This window comes from Cebus imitator, unplaced genomic scaffold (assembly GCF_001604975.1).
Source record: "Cebus imitator isolate Cc_AM_T3 unplaced genomic scaffold, Cebus_imitator-1.0 Scaffold543, whole genome shotgun sequence".
Lineage (NCBI taxonomy): Eukaryota > Metazoa > Chordata > Mammalia > Primates > Cebidae > Cebus > Cebus imitator.
In genome coordinates, this window is record NW_016107858.1 from 414436 (window position 1) to 431544 (window position 17109).

General features: G+C 42.9%; 2 protein-coding genes across 15 annotated transcripts in view; one reads left to right on the forward strand and one right to left on the reverse strand.

Annotated features, from left to right (window-relative positions):
- The window catches only part of PDZK1 (PDZ domain containing 1), a 41799-nt gene extending 36873 nt beyond the window's left edge, over positions 1–4926 (forward strand). For 6 of the 7 annotated variants that reach the window (XM_037733700.1, XM_037733701.1, XM_017515191.2 and 3 more), the window contains 3 exons: positions 1908–2135; positions 2783–3077; positions 4304–4926. In XM_037733700.1, coding sequence (XP_037589628.1) covers positions 1908–2135; positions 2783–3077; positions 4304–4341 — 561 coding nt within the window. In that variant the 3' untranslated portion in view covers positions 4342–4926. The remainder of the gene's footprint in view (positions 1–1907; positions 2136–2782; positions 3078–4303) is intronic. The other variant, XM_017515194.2, reaches the window with a different exon arrangement.
- Positions 4927–5078: 152 nt separating this feature from the next.
- Positions 5079–17109, reverse strand: part of LOC108293681 (Golgi pH regulator) — a 59813-nt gene continuing 47782 nt past the window's right edge. For 6 of the 8 annotated variants that reach the window (XM_017515196.2, XM_017515195.2, XM_037733704.1 and 3 more), the window contains 4 exons: positions 9594–9689; positions 7204–7293; positions 6061–6126; positions 5141–5918 (listed from right to left, as the gene is read on the reverse strand). In XM_017515196.2, the coding sequence (XP_017370685.1) occupies positions 5712–5918; positions 6061–6126; positions 7204–7293; positions 9594–9689 (459 nt within the window). In that variant the 3' untranslated portion in view covers positions 5141–5711. Of the gene's footprint in view, positions 5919–6060; positions 6127–7203; positions 7294–9593; positions 9690–17109 lie in introns of all 8 variants that reach the window. The other 2 variants (XM_037733705.1, XM_037733703.1) reach the window with 1 other exon arrangement.

Sequence of the window (17109 nt, forward strand, 5' to 3'; positions counted from 1 at the left end):
AATAAAGATGGGGTTTCACCATGTTGGTCAGGCTGGTCTTGAACTCCTGACTTCAAGTGATCTGCCCACCCTGGTCTCCCAAAGTATTGGGACTTCAAACATGAGCCACCAAGCCCGGCCACAGTCTCATTGTTTTAATGTTACTGCACTTTGCCTCAAGATGAGCTGAGACTGTCAGATACAGCTGATTTGCTTGTTCAGGTAGTGTTATCAGAGGTATTTGTGCATGTAATGAGTCATCTGATAATTTTTCATATTTTAAAGAGAAAGACTCCATTGTGGAACTGTTGCAAGCGTATCACTGAAAGGTCTAAAGTTAGTTGAAGTGGGTAAGTAGGAGGTTCTGTGCTGGTGGTATTCTCACATAGAAAGGAAGGAGGTGTGGTCTTGTGGTAAGACAGATGACAACCAGAGGACTCAAAATCTAATTTTAGCCAGGCTGCTAAACAGTGCGATTTGAAGTAGAGCCCACACTGTGCTCACCTTCCATTGCTCAGTTTCCTATTCATTGCCAACAAACGTTCTGGACGCTTGTGGGCAGCTGTTTAGCTGCTGATCCAGGACCATACCATACCCAGGTCCACCCTTCTAATTGTCTCAACAGAAACAGCCAGTTTCTGTTAGGCTCTTAATTCTATTAAAAAAAAATGAATAATATTTCCTGTTCTTTGCCTCTTCGGTATTCAAGACCATCATTTCTTCACATGGATGGTCTGGGAGTTGATGTGAATTAAAAAGATGTTTGAGAGGCGTCTAATGGTTACAACAATACGTAGTAAAGTAAGTACAGATGTCAGGACTGGAAGGGGGGAGGCTGTTGGGAAGCAGCAAGGCTTGGAATTAACTTTTGGTACAATATGTGACCATCTAATAGCTGTCACCCTCTCAGCAATTACTACAGTGTATGTGGGTTGGTCTCTTCTGGTAGCTTTGTCTTCAGATAGTGATAAAAAGTGTTACATTAGCATTCTCCAGAGAGACAGATCTAATAGGATATGTAGATACAGGTGTGAGAGGAGATTGAGGAATTGGCTTGTGTGATTGTGGAGGCTGGGAAGCCCCACGACAGGCTGTCTTCAAGCCTGAGACCCCGGGATGCCAGTCCAAACCTGACTCAGCCACACGACCGGCATCAACCCTGATTGGCAGGTATACTTGTTTCCTTCTGTGCATTTGGCCTGAGACTCTACCTGGGGGGCTGCCAGTGTAAATCTGGAGTTCAAAGGCCTGAGAACCTGGAATTCTGATGTCCAAGCACAGGAGAGGAAGAGTGTATCCAAGCTCCAGCAGACAGACTGACACCGGTGCCTTGTCTGAGTTCATCTGGACTCGCACGCTAATCCCCTCTGGAACCACCCTCAGACACACACCCAAATCATGCCTCGCTGGGTTTCTGGGTATTCCTTCATCCAGTCAAGTTGGTACCTAACGTTAACCATCACAAGTGTCTTGTGTTTTACTTTTTCTAATGTGTCTAAGGAGCTCTGAAGACCATCCTTCTGAAAGGAAAGGCAGGAAGGATGTACTTTGCATGAGGTACTGGGCTAGTCAGTCACGTGTCATTTCCCAGCGGGGGATTATGTATAGATTGCTGAGTGAATTGATCACTATCATGGCCTCAGAAGAAACTAGCAATTTTTTAGACATCTTTTTAGATCCTTGTACGGCATCCTATACTGGTTTTATGTTCATGTGGATATTTGTGTACATGTGTACATATATTACTCCATAACAAAGTGCAATCTTATACCTTTCCTGGTTGGGGCAGTAGAGAAATTTTACAGCCTACGATCAGACATATCTGGAAGAAGAGTGTATGATACGTATGATACCTTAAAAATTAGCACATTTAACAAAGTATAACTATTCAGTTACGATTAATGTTTTTTCCCTTTATTTTTCAAAAGGCTCATTTTTCTCCATTTCTCTACTATCAAAGTCAAGAACTGCCCAATGGCTCTGTCAAGGAGGCTCCAGCTCCTACTTCCGCTTCTCTGAAAGTCTCAAGTCCGTCAGATACTACAGAGGAAGTAGGAGATCATAAGCCTAAACTCTGCAGGCTGGCTAAAGGTGAAAATGGCTATGGCTTTCACTTAAATTCGATTCGGGGTCTGCCAGGCTCATTCATCAAAGAGGTACGGTAATCTGGTTCCAGCAGCCCAACAAACACAGCCACAGTTAGGATAGTCTCAGCTTCTCCCACCCACTGATGGCTTAGTAGAGAGACTACGTTGAAGGCATACACTGAGGGTCTCACTTGGGTTCAGATAAATGTTGTCATGGTCCCATACCCTTCAGGTTAGCTACCAGTATGTCATAAGCTCACATTTTTTTGCCCCTCAACCGTCTGTTCCAAACAGTGTGAGTTGACTTAACTCTAGTTGACGGTCACTATCAACCCTGTCAGTCAGTCATATGTGTTTGCTTCTGTGCATCTAGCATAACACCCCTTACCCTGTAGGGACTGATAGTGAGAAGACTCCCTGTAGCTCTGAGGCTGGGAGTGAAGAAGGGGGACCTATTCATCCCGCTTCATCCCAGAAGACATATAATATGACACTGAACCACGATTTATAATACTTCTAATCATGTGAGTATGGAAGTTATAGCTTTCATAAATAGAAAAGCATCAGAACACCTTTCTCAACTTCTATACCTCAAGGAGAAATAATAACATGATTAAGAATAAATTTTTGAAATCCTCATCCCTCCCCTGAAGGAGAGCTAGTCTGATGTGCCCTTCTCTGTATTTGAATTGGTAACTCAGGACTTCTGTTCACAGGTACAGAAGGGTGGCCCTGCTGACTTGGCTGGGCTGGAGGATGAGGATATCATCATCGAAGTGAATGGGGTGAATGTGCTGGAGGAACCCTACGAGAAGGTGGTGGATAGAATCCAGAGCAGTGGGAAGAATGTCACACTTTTAGTCTGTGGAAAGCAAGCCTATGATTATTTCCAAGCTAAGAAAATCCCTATTGTTTCCTCCCTGGCTGATCCACTTGACAGCCCTCCAGATTCTAAAGAAGGAACAGTGGTGGAGTCGGAGTCTGACTCGCACATGGCAAAAGAACTGGTGAGTGGTGGTCTGTTTCTTTTCGTGATCTAATTCACTGGAGTGTGGGTACAGTCCCTAATGAGTATATTTAACGTCTGTTTGCTACAGATTTCTTTAAAAACTAGAAAATGACAATGTAAAGATAACAAATCAAGTTATTGTGGAGGACAGGAGGCAGTGTAAGGACAACAGATTTCTTTCATCGTATGCAGTTGACAGCAATTGTCTAGAGCTGACAACAAGTAAAAAGTTTATCAGTATTGTAATGGGAACCCCCAGAAAAGCCTGAATCAGATGATCTCAGTATGAATGCTGGTTCTGTCATTTGTCAGCTGTGGGAAAACAGATTTATTTGTTCTGTTCCTCAGTTTTCCCACCCATAAAACAGCGATAATTTGTAGGACTGTTACCAGGATCATGTTAACTAAGATAATTCTCAACTATATTAAAGTGCTTTGAATAGTTCCTGGCTCCTAGCGAGCATGTAAATGGTGACAGTTATAGACAATATTGTTTAAAATAATCGACAGGTAATCCAGTTTCATTACTAGGAAAGATTAAGCATTCTATACATATTTGGATTAAATTTCTTTGTAAGTTTCAATTTTATATTTTTGCCCAATTTTTCATAGATGAACTAGATGTCCAAAAGTAAACGGACTTATCCAAGTTCATAAAGGAAATTTATAGCAAAGCCAAGACTCTAAAACAGTTTAACTCAATATTATTCTTCTTTCCATTAATTTAATTCTAATTGGTGGAATACTAACTTGAATAAACTCAGTTTAATGAACACACACAACGCCCACTGATTTGTATTCCAGAATGCTTATGTAAAGATTATTCCAGTTGTTTTTAAAAAATTCTGTACTTTCTCTTTAGGAAGTCAATTATAGTACTATACTGTTCTAGTCTTTTTTTTTTTTTTTTGACCGGTTTCACCATGTTGGTCAGACTGGTCTTGAACTGGTGGATCTCAGGTGATCCACCCGCCTTGGTCTCCCAAATTGCTGCGATTACAGGCGTGAGCCACCACGCCAGGACTACTAGTCTTACAAGAAAAAATATAAACAGGCATTAAGGAATTTGTTAACGTGTCAAACAACATGTTGAAAACAGTCAAGTGTAGAATTCAGGTCACCGGACTTCTAGTGAGCAACTCTACGTCCTGACTTAAGTCATGCAGCCCTAGGCTAGATCATCGCTTTCATTACTCTACCATTTGTAAATTATTTTTCTTTTACACAGGCCCACAGTACAGCCTCACATTCTTCTTCCAATTCTGAAGATACAGAGATGTGACGAGAACAAATAATAGCTTTGGCTGTTTATCCGAGAGTTGTTTCTGGGAATTTAATAGGAATCCTTTCTCAAGGAATGAGTTGCCACCGGTTTACTGTCTCTTTAGAAGAAAACCTTCACTGGAAACCATTCATCACGTGTGACTGTCTTCTGTTATTATTTGTCTTACTGGCGGCTATTGCTGTCGGCTAATTTATGGTTAACATAGGAAGAGATAAGGCAGGAGCTAGACTCTTTGCATGTGATCTCTTCCAAGCTTCAACTTAGCTATATTTCTCTGTATGATGTCTCTTACTTCTACAGGCTCCTTGAGCACCAAAGATGATTCATAACTCTGTATAGGTGACAGCTGCTTATTAAAGCATCTTGGCAGATAAGCCTGTTAAAATTGTGCTTTTGTAACAATGTTGTGCTTGCTACAGTAAATACCATTAACAACTGCCTTTTGAGTACGCTTGATAGTGTTTTTGTTTCGGATTCACTTTCTATGCTTTAACCTTCATTTGTCTCTCGAAACCCAAAATACAATAGAGAATAAGACCTTAGTAATAAAATTCAGAATTTTCTTACATATTGCATGTCTGAGTGTTCTAAAAATTTTCCAACATTTTTCTTTCACGAGTGACTTATTCCCCCAGTCAAGTTATTCATGGTTTCACCCCACAGCATGAGGGGCAGATAGAAAAAAAAACAAAAACAAAAACATCACATCACTACCAAATTGAATGTAGGATATAATACCAAGTTAACAGGAAATCAAGAAAAAATGACATACCTGAAGTCTCTCTTTCGGTAGAATCTATTTCAGGTATACACCGTCCCTTTCCCGGAAAAGAACAGAAACCTCTTGGTTATTTTAATGATGTGGCAGGATCAGATGAGGAGGGATGGGATGCTAACTTATGTTAGATCACACAAGCATAATACCAAGCTATGCTTGATAAAATGAACTTAAGGCCAAAGTGTTACAATCTCTGATTTTAATGACAGTCAATCTCAGGCGAAAGCTGTAACCTTCTCCATGTGAACCTTAAAATGGAAATCCTATGTGTTTGTTTGGCCCAGCTACCACAGACATCTCTTGCCCCAGAGTTCCAGTGTATTTATTTTTCCCCTTTAGTTTCTTGGCTCCTCTCCGCTTCTGCACCAGCCTCAGGTCCACACAGGACACTCTCCGCTGAGTATTGTCTTGAGTTACTTCTCTCCCTCATGTTCTGGCTGATGCTACTCGTGGTAAAAATGCTACATCGTGTGTGTTTGTAAAATGTCAGGCCCTGGTTCCCTCCATTTTCTTCCCCTCTGATATCTAAATTTTGAGACCACTGGCCTCTAACGGTCTGTAGTAGGCCTGAGTTCAAGGTGCCATATGCTTCTCTGGTGCCTGTTTGTGAGCCAAATAGAGGAACAGTATGCTAGAGAGCGCGCTGACCAGGAAGATCACATCAAACCAACGGTGATAGAAGTTGAACTGCAGCTCTCCAAGGACCTCGGTGATTATGGTGCGGTATTCTAGAGGCATACTCATTCGAATCAGCAGCACAGAGGAGACAAAGTACATGCCCTGTAAGTCAAATGAATTAATCCAGAAGTGACTGTAAAGTAGTGAGGAGGAGGACAAAAGAAATTATTAAAATTCTTAAAAGTATCAAGCACATTTCTGATATTTTACAGTTGTAAACATAAAGCTAACTCATTAAACTTACCATTATCTGTGCTAACAGCAGGACAATGACATTGGAGGACTTACTGCTAGAGATGGCATAAAAGAACTGTCAAGAAAGAGGGAGATAAATGTGTGCCACATGGTTAGATTCCTGTGTCATGAACAGTGAGAAATATGGTTAGCATTTGATTAAAAGTGGCTCTTCCATGCCACAATCCTGTATAGAACAATGTGATTAAGGCTATAAACATGAGACTTAATTTAGACTGCTGAAAAAGGTATAGTTTTCCCCGGAGGCAATTTAATTACGTACCATGAAAGGATTCCTATTGCTGTCAAACTTCAGAAACTCTGTGACACGTATGACTTAACATCACTATAAAACATTAAGTCGGATCACTCCAGCCCAGTCCAAGCATTTGTAATTGTTACTAGGCTCCTGCGCTCTTTCTAAAATTGTGCTAGGTGACTACAGATCCCTTCCTGTCCCCGCCCCTTCTCTTCCATTTAAACAGCTCCTGGATTCTCAATCCCTACCTTTCCTATCAGAGAGGACTCACTTTCCACCTCCATGAAGTCTTCCTACATTGATTAGAAAACAGCTGAATTCAGTAGGTCCTTACTCAGTGCCATTTATAGGGTCTTGGAAACTGAGATTTTAAGTGAAATGATGTATAACAAAACCACATTTTTCTCATCAACATTATAATGAAATGTCGAATGAAACTTTTTTTGAGGACTTGGTGTATATAGTTCTGCTTAAAGCCGCTGTTTCCAAGAACCTATTGATGACATTGAGAACTTACTATATTCTGCTCCCCTACTTCCATATCTTCTCTATAAGTGATTCTCACAATTCTTCTTCTAGTCTCAAATATCTGAATACCTGCCTATCATGTGCTAGGTTCATGGCATCATCAGTGAACGAAATAGACCCATATCTTACTCTATTACCTTTGGTAAATGTACTTATCTATAATTGGTTTATGATGTAAATATATCATCATTAATTTATGTAGTAGTTTAACTTTTAAAAAATTCTGTTGTATGTCTTTTAAATACTTAGGACTGTTGTTTAAAGTCTCAGGAGGCAGAATTCTTAATTAGGTAAAATTATCTCATGGTACCGTATTTAATTAAACAAATGATAAGCAGTACTTTTTAACACTGTGATAAAACATACCTTGGTAAGAGTGATCAGCAATCCTCTGATGGACGTGACAATGATTATTCCAACAAGAATGAAGGAAATGTGTTGGGACCAAAACTTCACCTGGAAGAAAACATATCTGCTAAATCTCTGTTCAGAGAGATGTAAAGGCTAAACTATATTCTGATCATTTACAAGACTGTGAGAGGGAACTTCATTAGACCCTACCTGATTCTTTTTTTGATTCAGGGAGAGAGGAAAGCAAGTAAGTGGCAAAAACACCTACAGAAAGACTGCAGTGGGTATCTTAATTAGCAGACTTACTGAAACCTTAACAGTTTTTATTTTTTGTAGAGCCAGGGTCTTGCTATGTGGTCCAGGCTGGTCTCAAACTTCTGGGCTCAAGCAATACTCCCAGATCAGCCTCCCCAAGTGTTGGTATTACAGGCACGAGTCACTATGGCTGGCAGCAAGTACAGAGAAGTGATATAATAAATCAGAAAAAAACATGGAATGGTACAGTTTTACTGTGATGAACGAAAAGCAGGAATGAAAAGGAAACTAAATAATAGCTTGATTATTTTCAATCTCTATGAATAACAGTTCCCTAACCACCAAGACTTCAAGGAATCTTTCTCTTTTTAGCAAAAGAGTATGTAGACGTTCTCAGCTAATTCTAGGAAATAGTTGCACTTCACTGGAACCACATGATACTTTTTCTCCTCCTGCATTGCTTCATAGTGAGAAGGAGTTTTGGGACCCTGTGTTTGATTTGGTTCTAAGAAGTATCTGAAAGGGAGCTGCTATTACTAATATCTAAAAGATTTGTTATTCAGAATAATAAGAAAATATGGAGTAAACAGATGAATTATAGATTGTATATATACATGGCCATTAAGTATCCTCAAAAAGCACAGAAAAGGAAAAGCATTGCTAAAACTTCAGCCCAGTAAAACACTTAAATGAAGAAAACACAAATGCAACAAGAGCAAAGCATACTTTTTGTTGGTTTTTGAGATGGGGGTCTCACTCTATCACCTAGACTGGAGTGCAGTGGCATTATATCAGCTCACTGCAACTTCTGCCTCCCCCAGATCGAGTGATCCTCCTGCTTCAGCCCCCTGAGTAGCTGGGACTACAGGTGCATGCCACCATGTCCAGCTAATCTTTAATAATTTTGCAGAGATGGGGTTTCCCCTTGTTGCCCAGGCTGGTCTGGAACTCCTGGACTCAAGTGATCTGTCTCAGCCTCTCAAAGTGCTGGGACTACAGGCATAAGCCACAGTGGCTTGCCTGTAAAGCATACTTAATACAATTTGTATACTACTCAAAGAAAAGACACTATGTTCCTTTACACTCAAAGAAGATACACTATTGATCTAGCATCAAGAAACATGTAGGTTGAGATGTTTCTCAAGGATTGGGCTCAGTTTGCTCTGGTTCATTTTAATTTTATCCAAGTCCCTTTGAGATCAGGGGCATGTCTGACTGGGGGTCGCATGCAGACTGTGTTTACGCTGACAGCACAGCTAAATGGTCTATACTGGAACTAAGAGTGTGACGTTGGTCTTAAAGTGCTATTCAGTCAGTCATTGGCTCTGGTTTATGAATAAAGACATTGAACTTCAATTAGGACAAGGGTGTGTTTATGACAGTGGTATTATGAAACAGGTAAAAAGACAATAAAAAACAACTTTGTTCATAGGTGACAGTTGCCATCTTTAGCCCAAGGTCCACATTAACTGATAAAGATCATTTCTTACAGCACAAATCATTTCAGTTCTAGCACAGAACACTAATTAGTAGTTAATTTTCCCTTGGGGCATCAAAGGTGAGTTGTGTGTTTGAAGAGCTCATCAAGAATCAGAGAGAGAGGTATCTGAACACTTTGGTGGGGAGAAAATGGTAAACTGGTAGCTGGGTACAGAGAAGCAAAGGAGCAACTATAGAAATAATCAGCATCCATGACAATATTAAGTATCAGTCATTACTTCTGGCTTTATGCTAAGAGGATCTTGGCCTTTTACAAATTTTCCATGTGAATACATCAAAATATAAAAATTTTCTAGCAGGGTGTGGGGGGACTGAGATGCGATAACATTAGGAGAAATACCTAATGTAGGTGACGGGGGCATGGATGCAGCCAACAATCACGGCATATGTATACCTATGTAACAATCCTGCATGATCTGCACATGTACCCCAAAACTTCAAGTATGATTAAAAAAATAAAATAAAATTCAAATATATTTAACTTTAAAAAATTTTTTCCATGTGAATCTGTCAAAATATACACAGGAGAGTGGGAAGAACAAAAGCAGAGGCCAGTATCTAAAGCATGCAAATGACCATCTTAACAAGGGGAAGTTATAGCAGATAAAACAAAGAAACACGACAAACCAGGATCTTGATAGAACGCTTACATCAAATTGGATTCCCAGATAATTCACAGTGATCTCAATGCCTCTTGTGACAGGATCTGTTTTCCCAACTCGATCAAAAACAATATTGATGGTGGCCTGCAAAGATGTAGACTTTTATGTTAGAGCGTCTTAACAATCACTCACTGTTCCAAAAAGTGACTCAAACTAATGAATTAATCACTAGAACATACCTTACAGGTCAATGATCCTAAATAGGCAATTCTACTCTCAATCCAAACCATATATTGGAAATCTCTTTTGTCTACTCATATACAGGCAAACAAAAGTCCCTATTTACTCCATCTTTCTTTTTGGTGAAGAGTCAAGGGGAATAAAGCTGTGGCATATATTCCTCAATTTACCAGAAGCCAGAAAGGTAACATTCTGGTAGATGAAGTCAGGTTAAGAGAATCAAGAAACCCCAGGGTCATACCTTGTGGTTATTTTCTGAATGCTCTAACAGCAAATACTAAAATAACAAAAAAGGAGTTATAGCTAGTAAGTCAACGAATGATATCAAATGGAATCATGAAAAATAATCTCTAAGATGGCAGTTTGAAAAAAGGAAAAAGAAAAAAGAACAGATGAGACCAATGAAAAGAAACAGCAACACAGTAGTTTAAAATCCAACCACATCAAAAATAAAATCGAACCAAATCAATAATCACATTAAATGTAAATGGTCTGCACAATAGGTAGGCACGCTCTGCCACTGGAGTGCGACAGCTGCCACAGACATACACAAATGAATGGACCTGGCTGTGTTCCAATAAAACTTTATTTCCAAAAGCAGGTGGTGGTTAGGTTTGGCCTGTGGGCTATAGATTGCTGATCCCTGATCTAAACATGCCAATGAAATGGTTAGATCAAAGAAAAAAGCAAGACTCAACTATACATTGCTTACGAGAAATCCACTGTAATAAATATAAAGATACAAATAGGTTTGAAGTAAAAGGATGGAAAAAATATATTACGCTAACACTAATCAAAAGAAATCTAGAATGTCAGGGGCTGGGCGTGATGGCTCACGCCTGTAATCCCAGCACTCTGGGAGGCTGAGGAGGGTGGATCACAAGGTCAAGAGATCAAGACCATCCTGGCCAACATGGTGAAACCCTGACTCTACTAAAAATACAAAAATTAGCTGGGCGTGGTAGCATATACTTAGCTTCCCCAGCTATTCGGGAAGCTGAGGCAGGAGAATTGCTTGAACCTGGGAGGTGGAGGTTGCAGTGAGCCTGGATGGTGCCACTGCACTCCAGCCTGGCAACAGAGCAGGACNAAGCTAGAATGTTTATATTAATGTCAGATGAAGTAGATTTCATAGCAAAAATACTGCCAGGTATTAAAAGGGACATTTCAGAATGATAAAAGGATCATTTCAACAAGGGTACGCAATGATTCTAAATGTTTATGTACTTAATGACAGAGCTCCAAAATACATAAAGCAAAACTGATAGAAATAAAAAAGAAATGGACAAATCCACAATGATGGCTGGATCCCCCTCTCTCAATAATTGATAAAATTAGTCAGAAACTAATAATACTATCAATCAATTTGACATGATTGACATTTATGTAACACTCCTGCCAACAAGAGCAGCATACACATCCTACTCACATACATGTAAAACTTTTACCAAGCTGAGCTCAACTGACCATATTCTGTCTAGGACAGGAAACAAGTCAATACATTTTAAAAGATTCATATCATACAAAGTATGTTCTTAGACCACATGAAATTAAATTAGAAATCAATTAGAGAGTAATATTTGGGAGATCCTCAAATATTTTATAACACATTTCTAAATCAGCCATGAATCAAAGAGGTAATCAAAGGGAAATTAGCATTTTGAATTGAATGAGAAACACAATTCATTAAAATTTGTGAGATCTATTATAGCAGTACATAGCAAGAAATGTATAGCATTAAAACACCTATATCAGCAAAGGTCTCCAATCAGTGATCTTAGTTTCTATCTTAAGAAATTAGAAAAAGAAGATTCAAAATAAGCAGAAGAAAGGAAATAATAAAAACCAAGGCAAGAGCGAAAACTAGTTAACCCAAAAGTTGGTTCTTTAAAAAGTTCAATAAAATCGATAAACTTCTACCAGACTGATAAAGATAAAAGAGGGAAGTCACAGGTTACCAATATTAATAAGAGAGACATCACTGTCATACTCATGAGGATAGCTATAATAAAAAAGATAATAACAAGTGTTGGTGAAGATGTGGAGAAATTAGAACCCTTGTCCCCTGCTGACAGGAATGTAAACTGGTGCCGCCGTTTTGGAAAAGTCTAGTAGTTCTTTAAAAGGTTAAACATATACTTAGCATATGACACAGCAATTCTACCCCTACATATACATGTAAGAGAAATTAAAACATATGTTCACATAAAAACTTATACATGAGGCTGGGTGCCGCGGCTCACATCTGTAATCCCAGCACTTTGGGGAGCTGAGGTGGGTGGATTACCTGAGGTCAGGAGTTCAAGACCAGCCTGGCCAACATGGTGAAACCCTGTCTCTACTACAAATTTGAAAATTAGCTAGACTAGCAGAAGACAAGAAATAACCAAGGTCAAAGTAGAACTGAAGGAGTTAGAGACATAACAAACCCTTCAAAAAAAGTCAACGAATCCAGGAGCCAGGTTTTTGAAAAAAAAACCTGATAAAGCGCATCTAGGGAAAACCTAATGTCATATTGAATGGTGAGATTGGATGCTAACACCCTAAGATCAGGAACAAGGGTAACATGACTATTCCTACCACTTCTATTCAACTTGTACTGAAGGTTTTAGCCAGTGCAATAAGATTGCAGGAGGAGCAGGAGAAAAAGGATAAGAAGAAGAAAGACAGGAAGGAAGGACACGGGAAAGGAACAACTTACTTAAAACACTGGCAAGGTCAGCGGAGGGGTCAAGATGGCCAGCTAGAAGTAGCTGCTGTTGGCAGCTCCCATCAAGAATGAAAATAGCAAGTGAATACTGCACCTTCGGGCTGAGGTAACCAGGTTCTCTCATTGAGACTGACTAGGAAGTTGGCACAACCCACAGAGAGCGAGGAAAAGCTGGGTGGTGCAATGGCCCCACCTGGGAGCCACACAGAGCAAAGGGAGTTCCCATCCCCAACCAAGGGAGGTGGTGAGTGATTGTAGTACCCCACCCAGGAAACCATGCTTCTTCCACTGTGTAACCTGTGAATCAGGAGATCCCCTCGTGTGCCCATGCCAACAGCGCCTTGGGTCCCAAGCAGAGAGCTGCCCAGATGCTCAGTGGCCACTGGGGTTGCAGCCAGCAGCAGCAGGCTGGAGACTGCCTAAGATGACCAACTTCCTGGGGGAGCCACCATCACTGGAGGTCCAGTCTGCCATTTACCCCTGCCAGTGCTGGGGAGAATAGGTGGTTTGGACCAGGAGGAATTCCCCACAGTGCAGCACAGTGGCTGTGGCAGACTGTGACCAGACTGCTTCTTTAGGTGGGTCCTGGATCCATTCCTCCTCACCAGGCGGGGCCTCTCTGCAGAAATTCCAGCAACTTCAGGTAGGGGTTTATGGAGAGAACTCTGATCTCCCTGGAAAGGAGCCCCTGGGGGTAGGGGTGGCTGTGGTCTCCACGGTTCAGCGGACTTAGTCTTTCCTGCCTGCTGGCTCTGAAGAGTCTGGGCAGTCCCGAGGGGGATTCCCTTTGGTGCAGCACACCTGCTCTGCCAAGGGGCAGTCAGAGTGCTTCCTTAAGCAGGTCCCTGATCCAGTGCGTCCTGACTAGGTGAAACCCTGTCACTGGCATAAGGTCAGTGCCCCTCTGGGACAGAGCTCCCTGAGGAAGGAGCAGGCTGCCATCTTTGCTCTTCTGCAGCCTCCACTGGTGATACCTCCAGGTGTGGGAGGGACCCAGGCAAGTAGGGTATGGATTGGACCCCTCAGCAAATGGCAGCAGCCATATAGAAGAGAGGCCTGACTGTTAAGACAAACAAATTAACAACAACAGCATCAACAAATAAAGACCCCCCCAAAAAACTACATCCAAAGGTCAGCAGCCTCAAAAATTGAAGGTAGATAAACTGAGGATGATGAGAAAGAACACAAAAATGCTGAAAACTCAAAAAGCCAGAGTGCCTCTTCTCTTCCAGATGATCATAACACCTCTCCAGCAAGGGCACAGAACTGGGCTGAGGCCGAGGGTGAGATGGATGAACTGACAGAAGTAGGCTTTAGAAGGTGGGCAATAGCAAACTTGGTTGAGCATGAGTAAGGTTCTAACTCAATGCAAAGAAGCTAAGAACCATGATAAAACATTACAGGAGCTGTTAACCAGAATAACCAGTTTAAAGAGGAACATAACCTGATGGAGCTGAAAAACACATGATATGAACTTCACAATGCAACCACAAGTATCAGCAGTGGAAGAGACCAAGCAGAGGAAAAGGATCTCAGAACCTGAAGACTATCTTGCTGAAATAAGACAGGCAGACAAGGTTAGAAAAAAAAGAATTAAAAGGAATAAACAAAACCTCTAAGAACTATGGGATTATGTAGAAAGACTGAACCTGTAGCTGATTTGGGTACCTGAAAGAGATGGGGAGAATGGAACCAAGTTTCAAGTTGGAAAACATACTTCAGGATATCATCTGTGAGAACTTCCCCAACCTAGCAAGACAGGCCAACATTCAAATTCAGGAAATCCAGAGAACTCCAGTAAAATACTTCATGAGAAGATCAGCCCCAAGACACATAATTATCAGATTCTCCAAGTTCAAAATGAAGGGAAAAATGTTAAGGGCAGCCAGAGAGAAAGGCCAGGTCACCTGCAAAGGGAAATCCATCAGATTAACAAAGACCTCTCAGACAGGCCGGAAGGGATGGGGAGCCAATATTCAACATTATTAAAGAAAATAATTTCCAACTCAGAATTTCTTATCTGGCCAAACTAAGCTTCATATGTAAAGGAGAAATAAAATCCTTTTCATAATAAAATAAATTCCTTTTCAGACAAGCAAATGCTGAGAGAACTCATCACCACCTTGCAAGAGCTCCAGAAGGAATTACTAAATATGGAAAAGAAAAACTATTACCAGCCACTACAAAAACACACTGGTACACAGAGTAACGACACTATGAAGAAACTACAATCACAAGTCTGCAAAATAACTAGTTAGCATCATGATGACAGGATCAAATCACACATAACAATTTTTTTTTTATCATCTTACCTATAAGTTTGGTCACGTTTTAACATCAAACACTGACTAAGTGTTCTGAGATCCCTGCTTGTCTCAGAGTCTTAAATCACCCCCCACCCTGCAGGAAAGAACCGTGTCCCAAGTGTGTTCCTTAAGGCCAAGGTGCTGCGGGCTCCAGGACCTCCCGCAGTGGCCCGGCGGAGCCTGACGGGCAAGGGCAATGTGCACCCGGTCTTGCTGTCCTGCCTGTAAGCAGGGGCTGTCCACGAAGCTCTGCTGATGACTTCAGTGAGATCTGCCCCATCTCCAGGCAGCACCCCTGCTTTCCAGCAGGATGGGGGTGTCAGGGACCCCACCACCTCTCTCGCCCCCCACAGAGGCTGAGACCTCTCAGGCTCACTGCTCCTGGGCCTGCCACAATGGCCGCTTTCTAAATCTTGAGCCTATGTCCTATGCACTGGCCACACCTCTTGGTGTTACCTCATTCCAGACGAGAGTGGGTCTGCCTTGCAGGTCTAACAGCCCCACAGTGGTGACGGGGACCAGCAGCAACTCCTGCAGGCCTCCTTCCACTTGGTGGAATCCTTCACCTGCTAAAATCCAACCAGACCTAAACGGCTAGTGGATACGAGCCTTTCCATAGATAGGCTTGCTGTGAAACCTGTGAGAGGCCATCCAGGCGCTGACCCCGGATGGGAAAGCTGGAGGCAGACAGAGGGCATAGCTCGGCCTTCAGGGTGAGGGGTGGCAAAAACTTGCTTTCAGGTGCCCCACACAAGGTAACTGGCTAGCTGTGGGGACAAAGCTTCAGAACCACCCAGATGCCAGGACAGGCCAGTGTGAAGGGCCGAGGGGAGATGCCAACCTTGTAGTGTCCGTTGTTGGCAGCATCGTGCAAAGGTGTGCCGTCGTCCAGGCCCTTGGTGTTCACCTCTGCACCTGCAGCCAGCAGCTGCTTCGCGACATCGTAGTTGCCCTGGTTACAGACCTCGTGCAGCGCCGTCCAGCCTGTGAAGTCCTTGACATTGACATCTGCCCCCTCGCTGATGAGCTCCTTGATGCGCCAGGCATCCCCGCGGATGGCCGCTCGGTGCAGGCGGGTCTCTCCTCCCTCGTTCCTCTTGTTCACTTTATCTTTGGTTTTTGAGGCGGAGTCGGGCGTTCCCTTCTGACACACTGTAGACTGGGAGGGGTGCTTTGGTGTTGTGTCCACTGGGCTGTTGGCAGACTCCTCGGCTGTCATCTGCATGAGAAGGGCCACCTGCTGGCGCTCGGAGAGAGGGTAGCCGGTTTGGATTCCAGACAGCCCCATGCCAAACAGCAGCCCGGCCTTCTGGGTGACAGGTTCCTTCTTAATTCTCTTCCGCTCAGGGCCCTGCTTCTCTTTCTTCTTGCTTCTAGGCACCTCCATCTCATGGCATGGTGCTTCGAGGAGCGTACCAGCCTTGCAGCACCACAACAGGGACTGGGCTGGAGGCATCTGTGTCCGAGTCCTTCTGCTCCCCATTGGCGCCCGCGGTAAAGGGCAGCTTCCGCTTGCTGGCTCGCTCCCTCACCACCTTCCCGCCATCGCCATGCTCCAGCTTTGGGGTCTTGGTTAGAGAAACTTTATCTTTATCCTTTTTCCCAGTCTGCTTCTCCACCATGTCGCTGCTGAGGGAAACGTCTTCCTGCTGTGGTGCTTTAGGGCACCCACCCTTGGGCATCGTCCTGCTCCTCACCTGATCTTCATTTACACGGCCGGCGCTTCATCATCAACCATCTGCGATTCCATAGTTGAAAGTCAGTGCTGATGAGGACTCTCTTAAATCCAATAGAGGTGTATCCCAGAGCAGGGCTGTATATAATCGGGCTCCAAGGGCTGCATGGCTCCGCGGCGGGGCGCGGGCGCTGCCCATGCAGCCCGCAGCCGTGTTTCCCGGGCTGCCGGACCTGAGCAGGAAGGCGGCAGCGGCGGCGGTGCGGGCTTGGACCTGCCGGAGGCGAGCTCGCTCCTCCGGCGCGCCCACAGCAGAGGCGAGCGCCGAGACTCCCGGTGTGGATGCTACTGAGGGCCTGTCTGGCCGCGGGCTCAGCGGCAGCGGCGCTTCCCCAGTTGGGGCCCTCGGTCCACCGCGCACCGTCTCAGGGCGGCCTCTCACACATAACAATATTAAACTTACATGTAAATGCGCTAAATGCCCCAATTAAAAGACACAGAATGGCAAGCTGGATAAAGAATCCAGATCCATTGGTGTGCTGCATTCAAGAGACCAGTCTCACATGCAGAGAAACACATAGGCTCAAAATAAAAGGATGGAAGAAAATTTACCAAGCAAATGGAAAGAAAAAA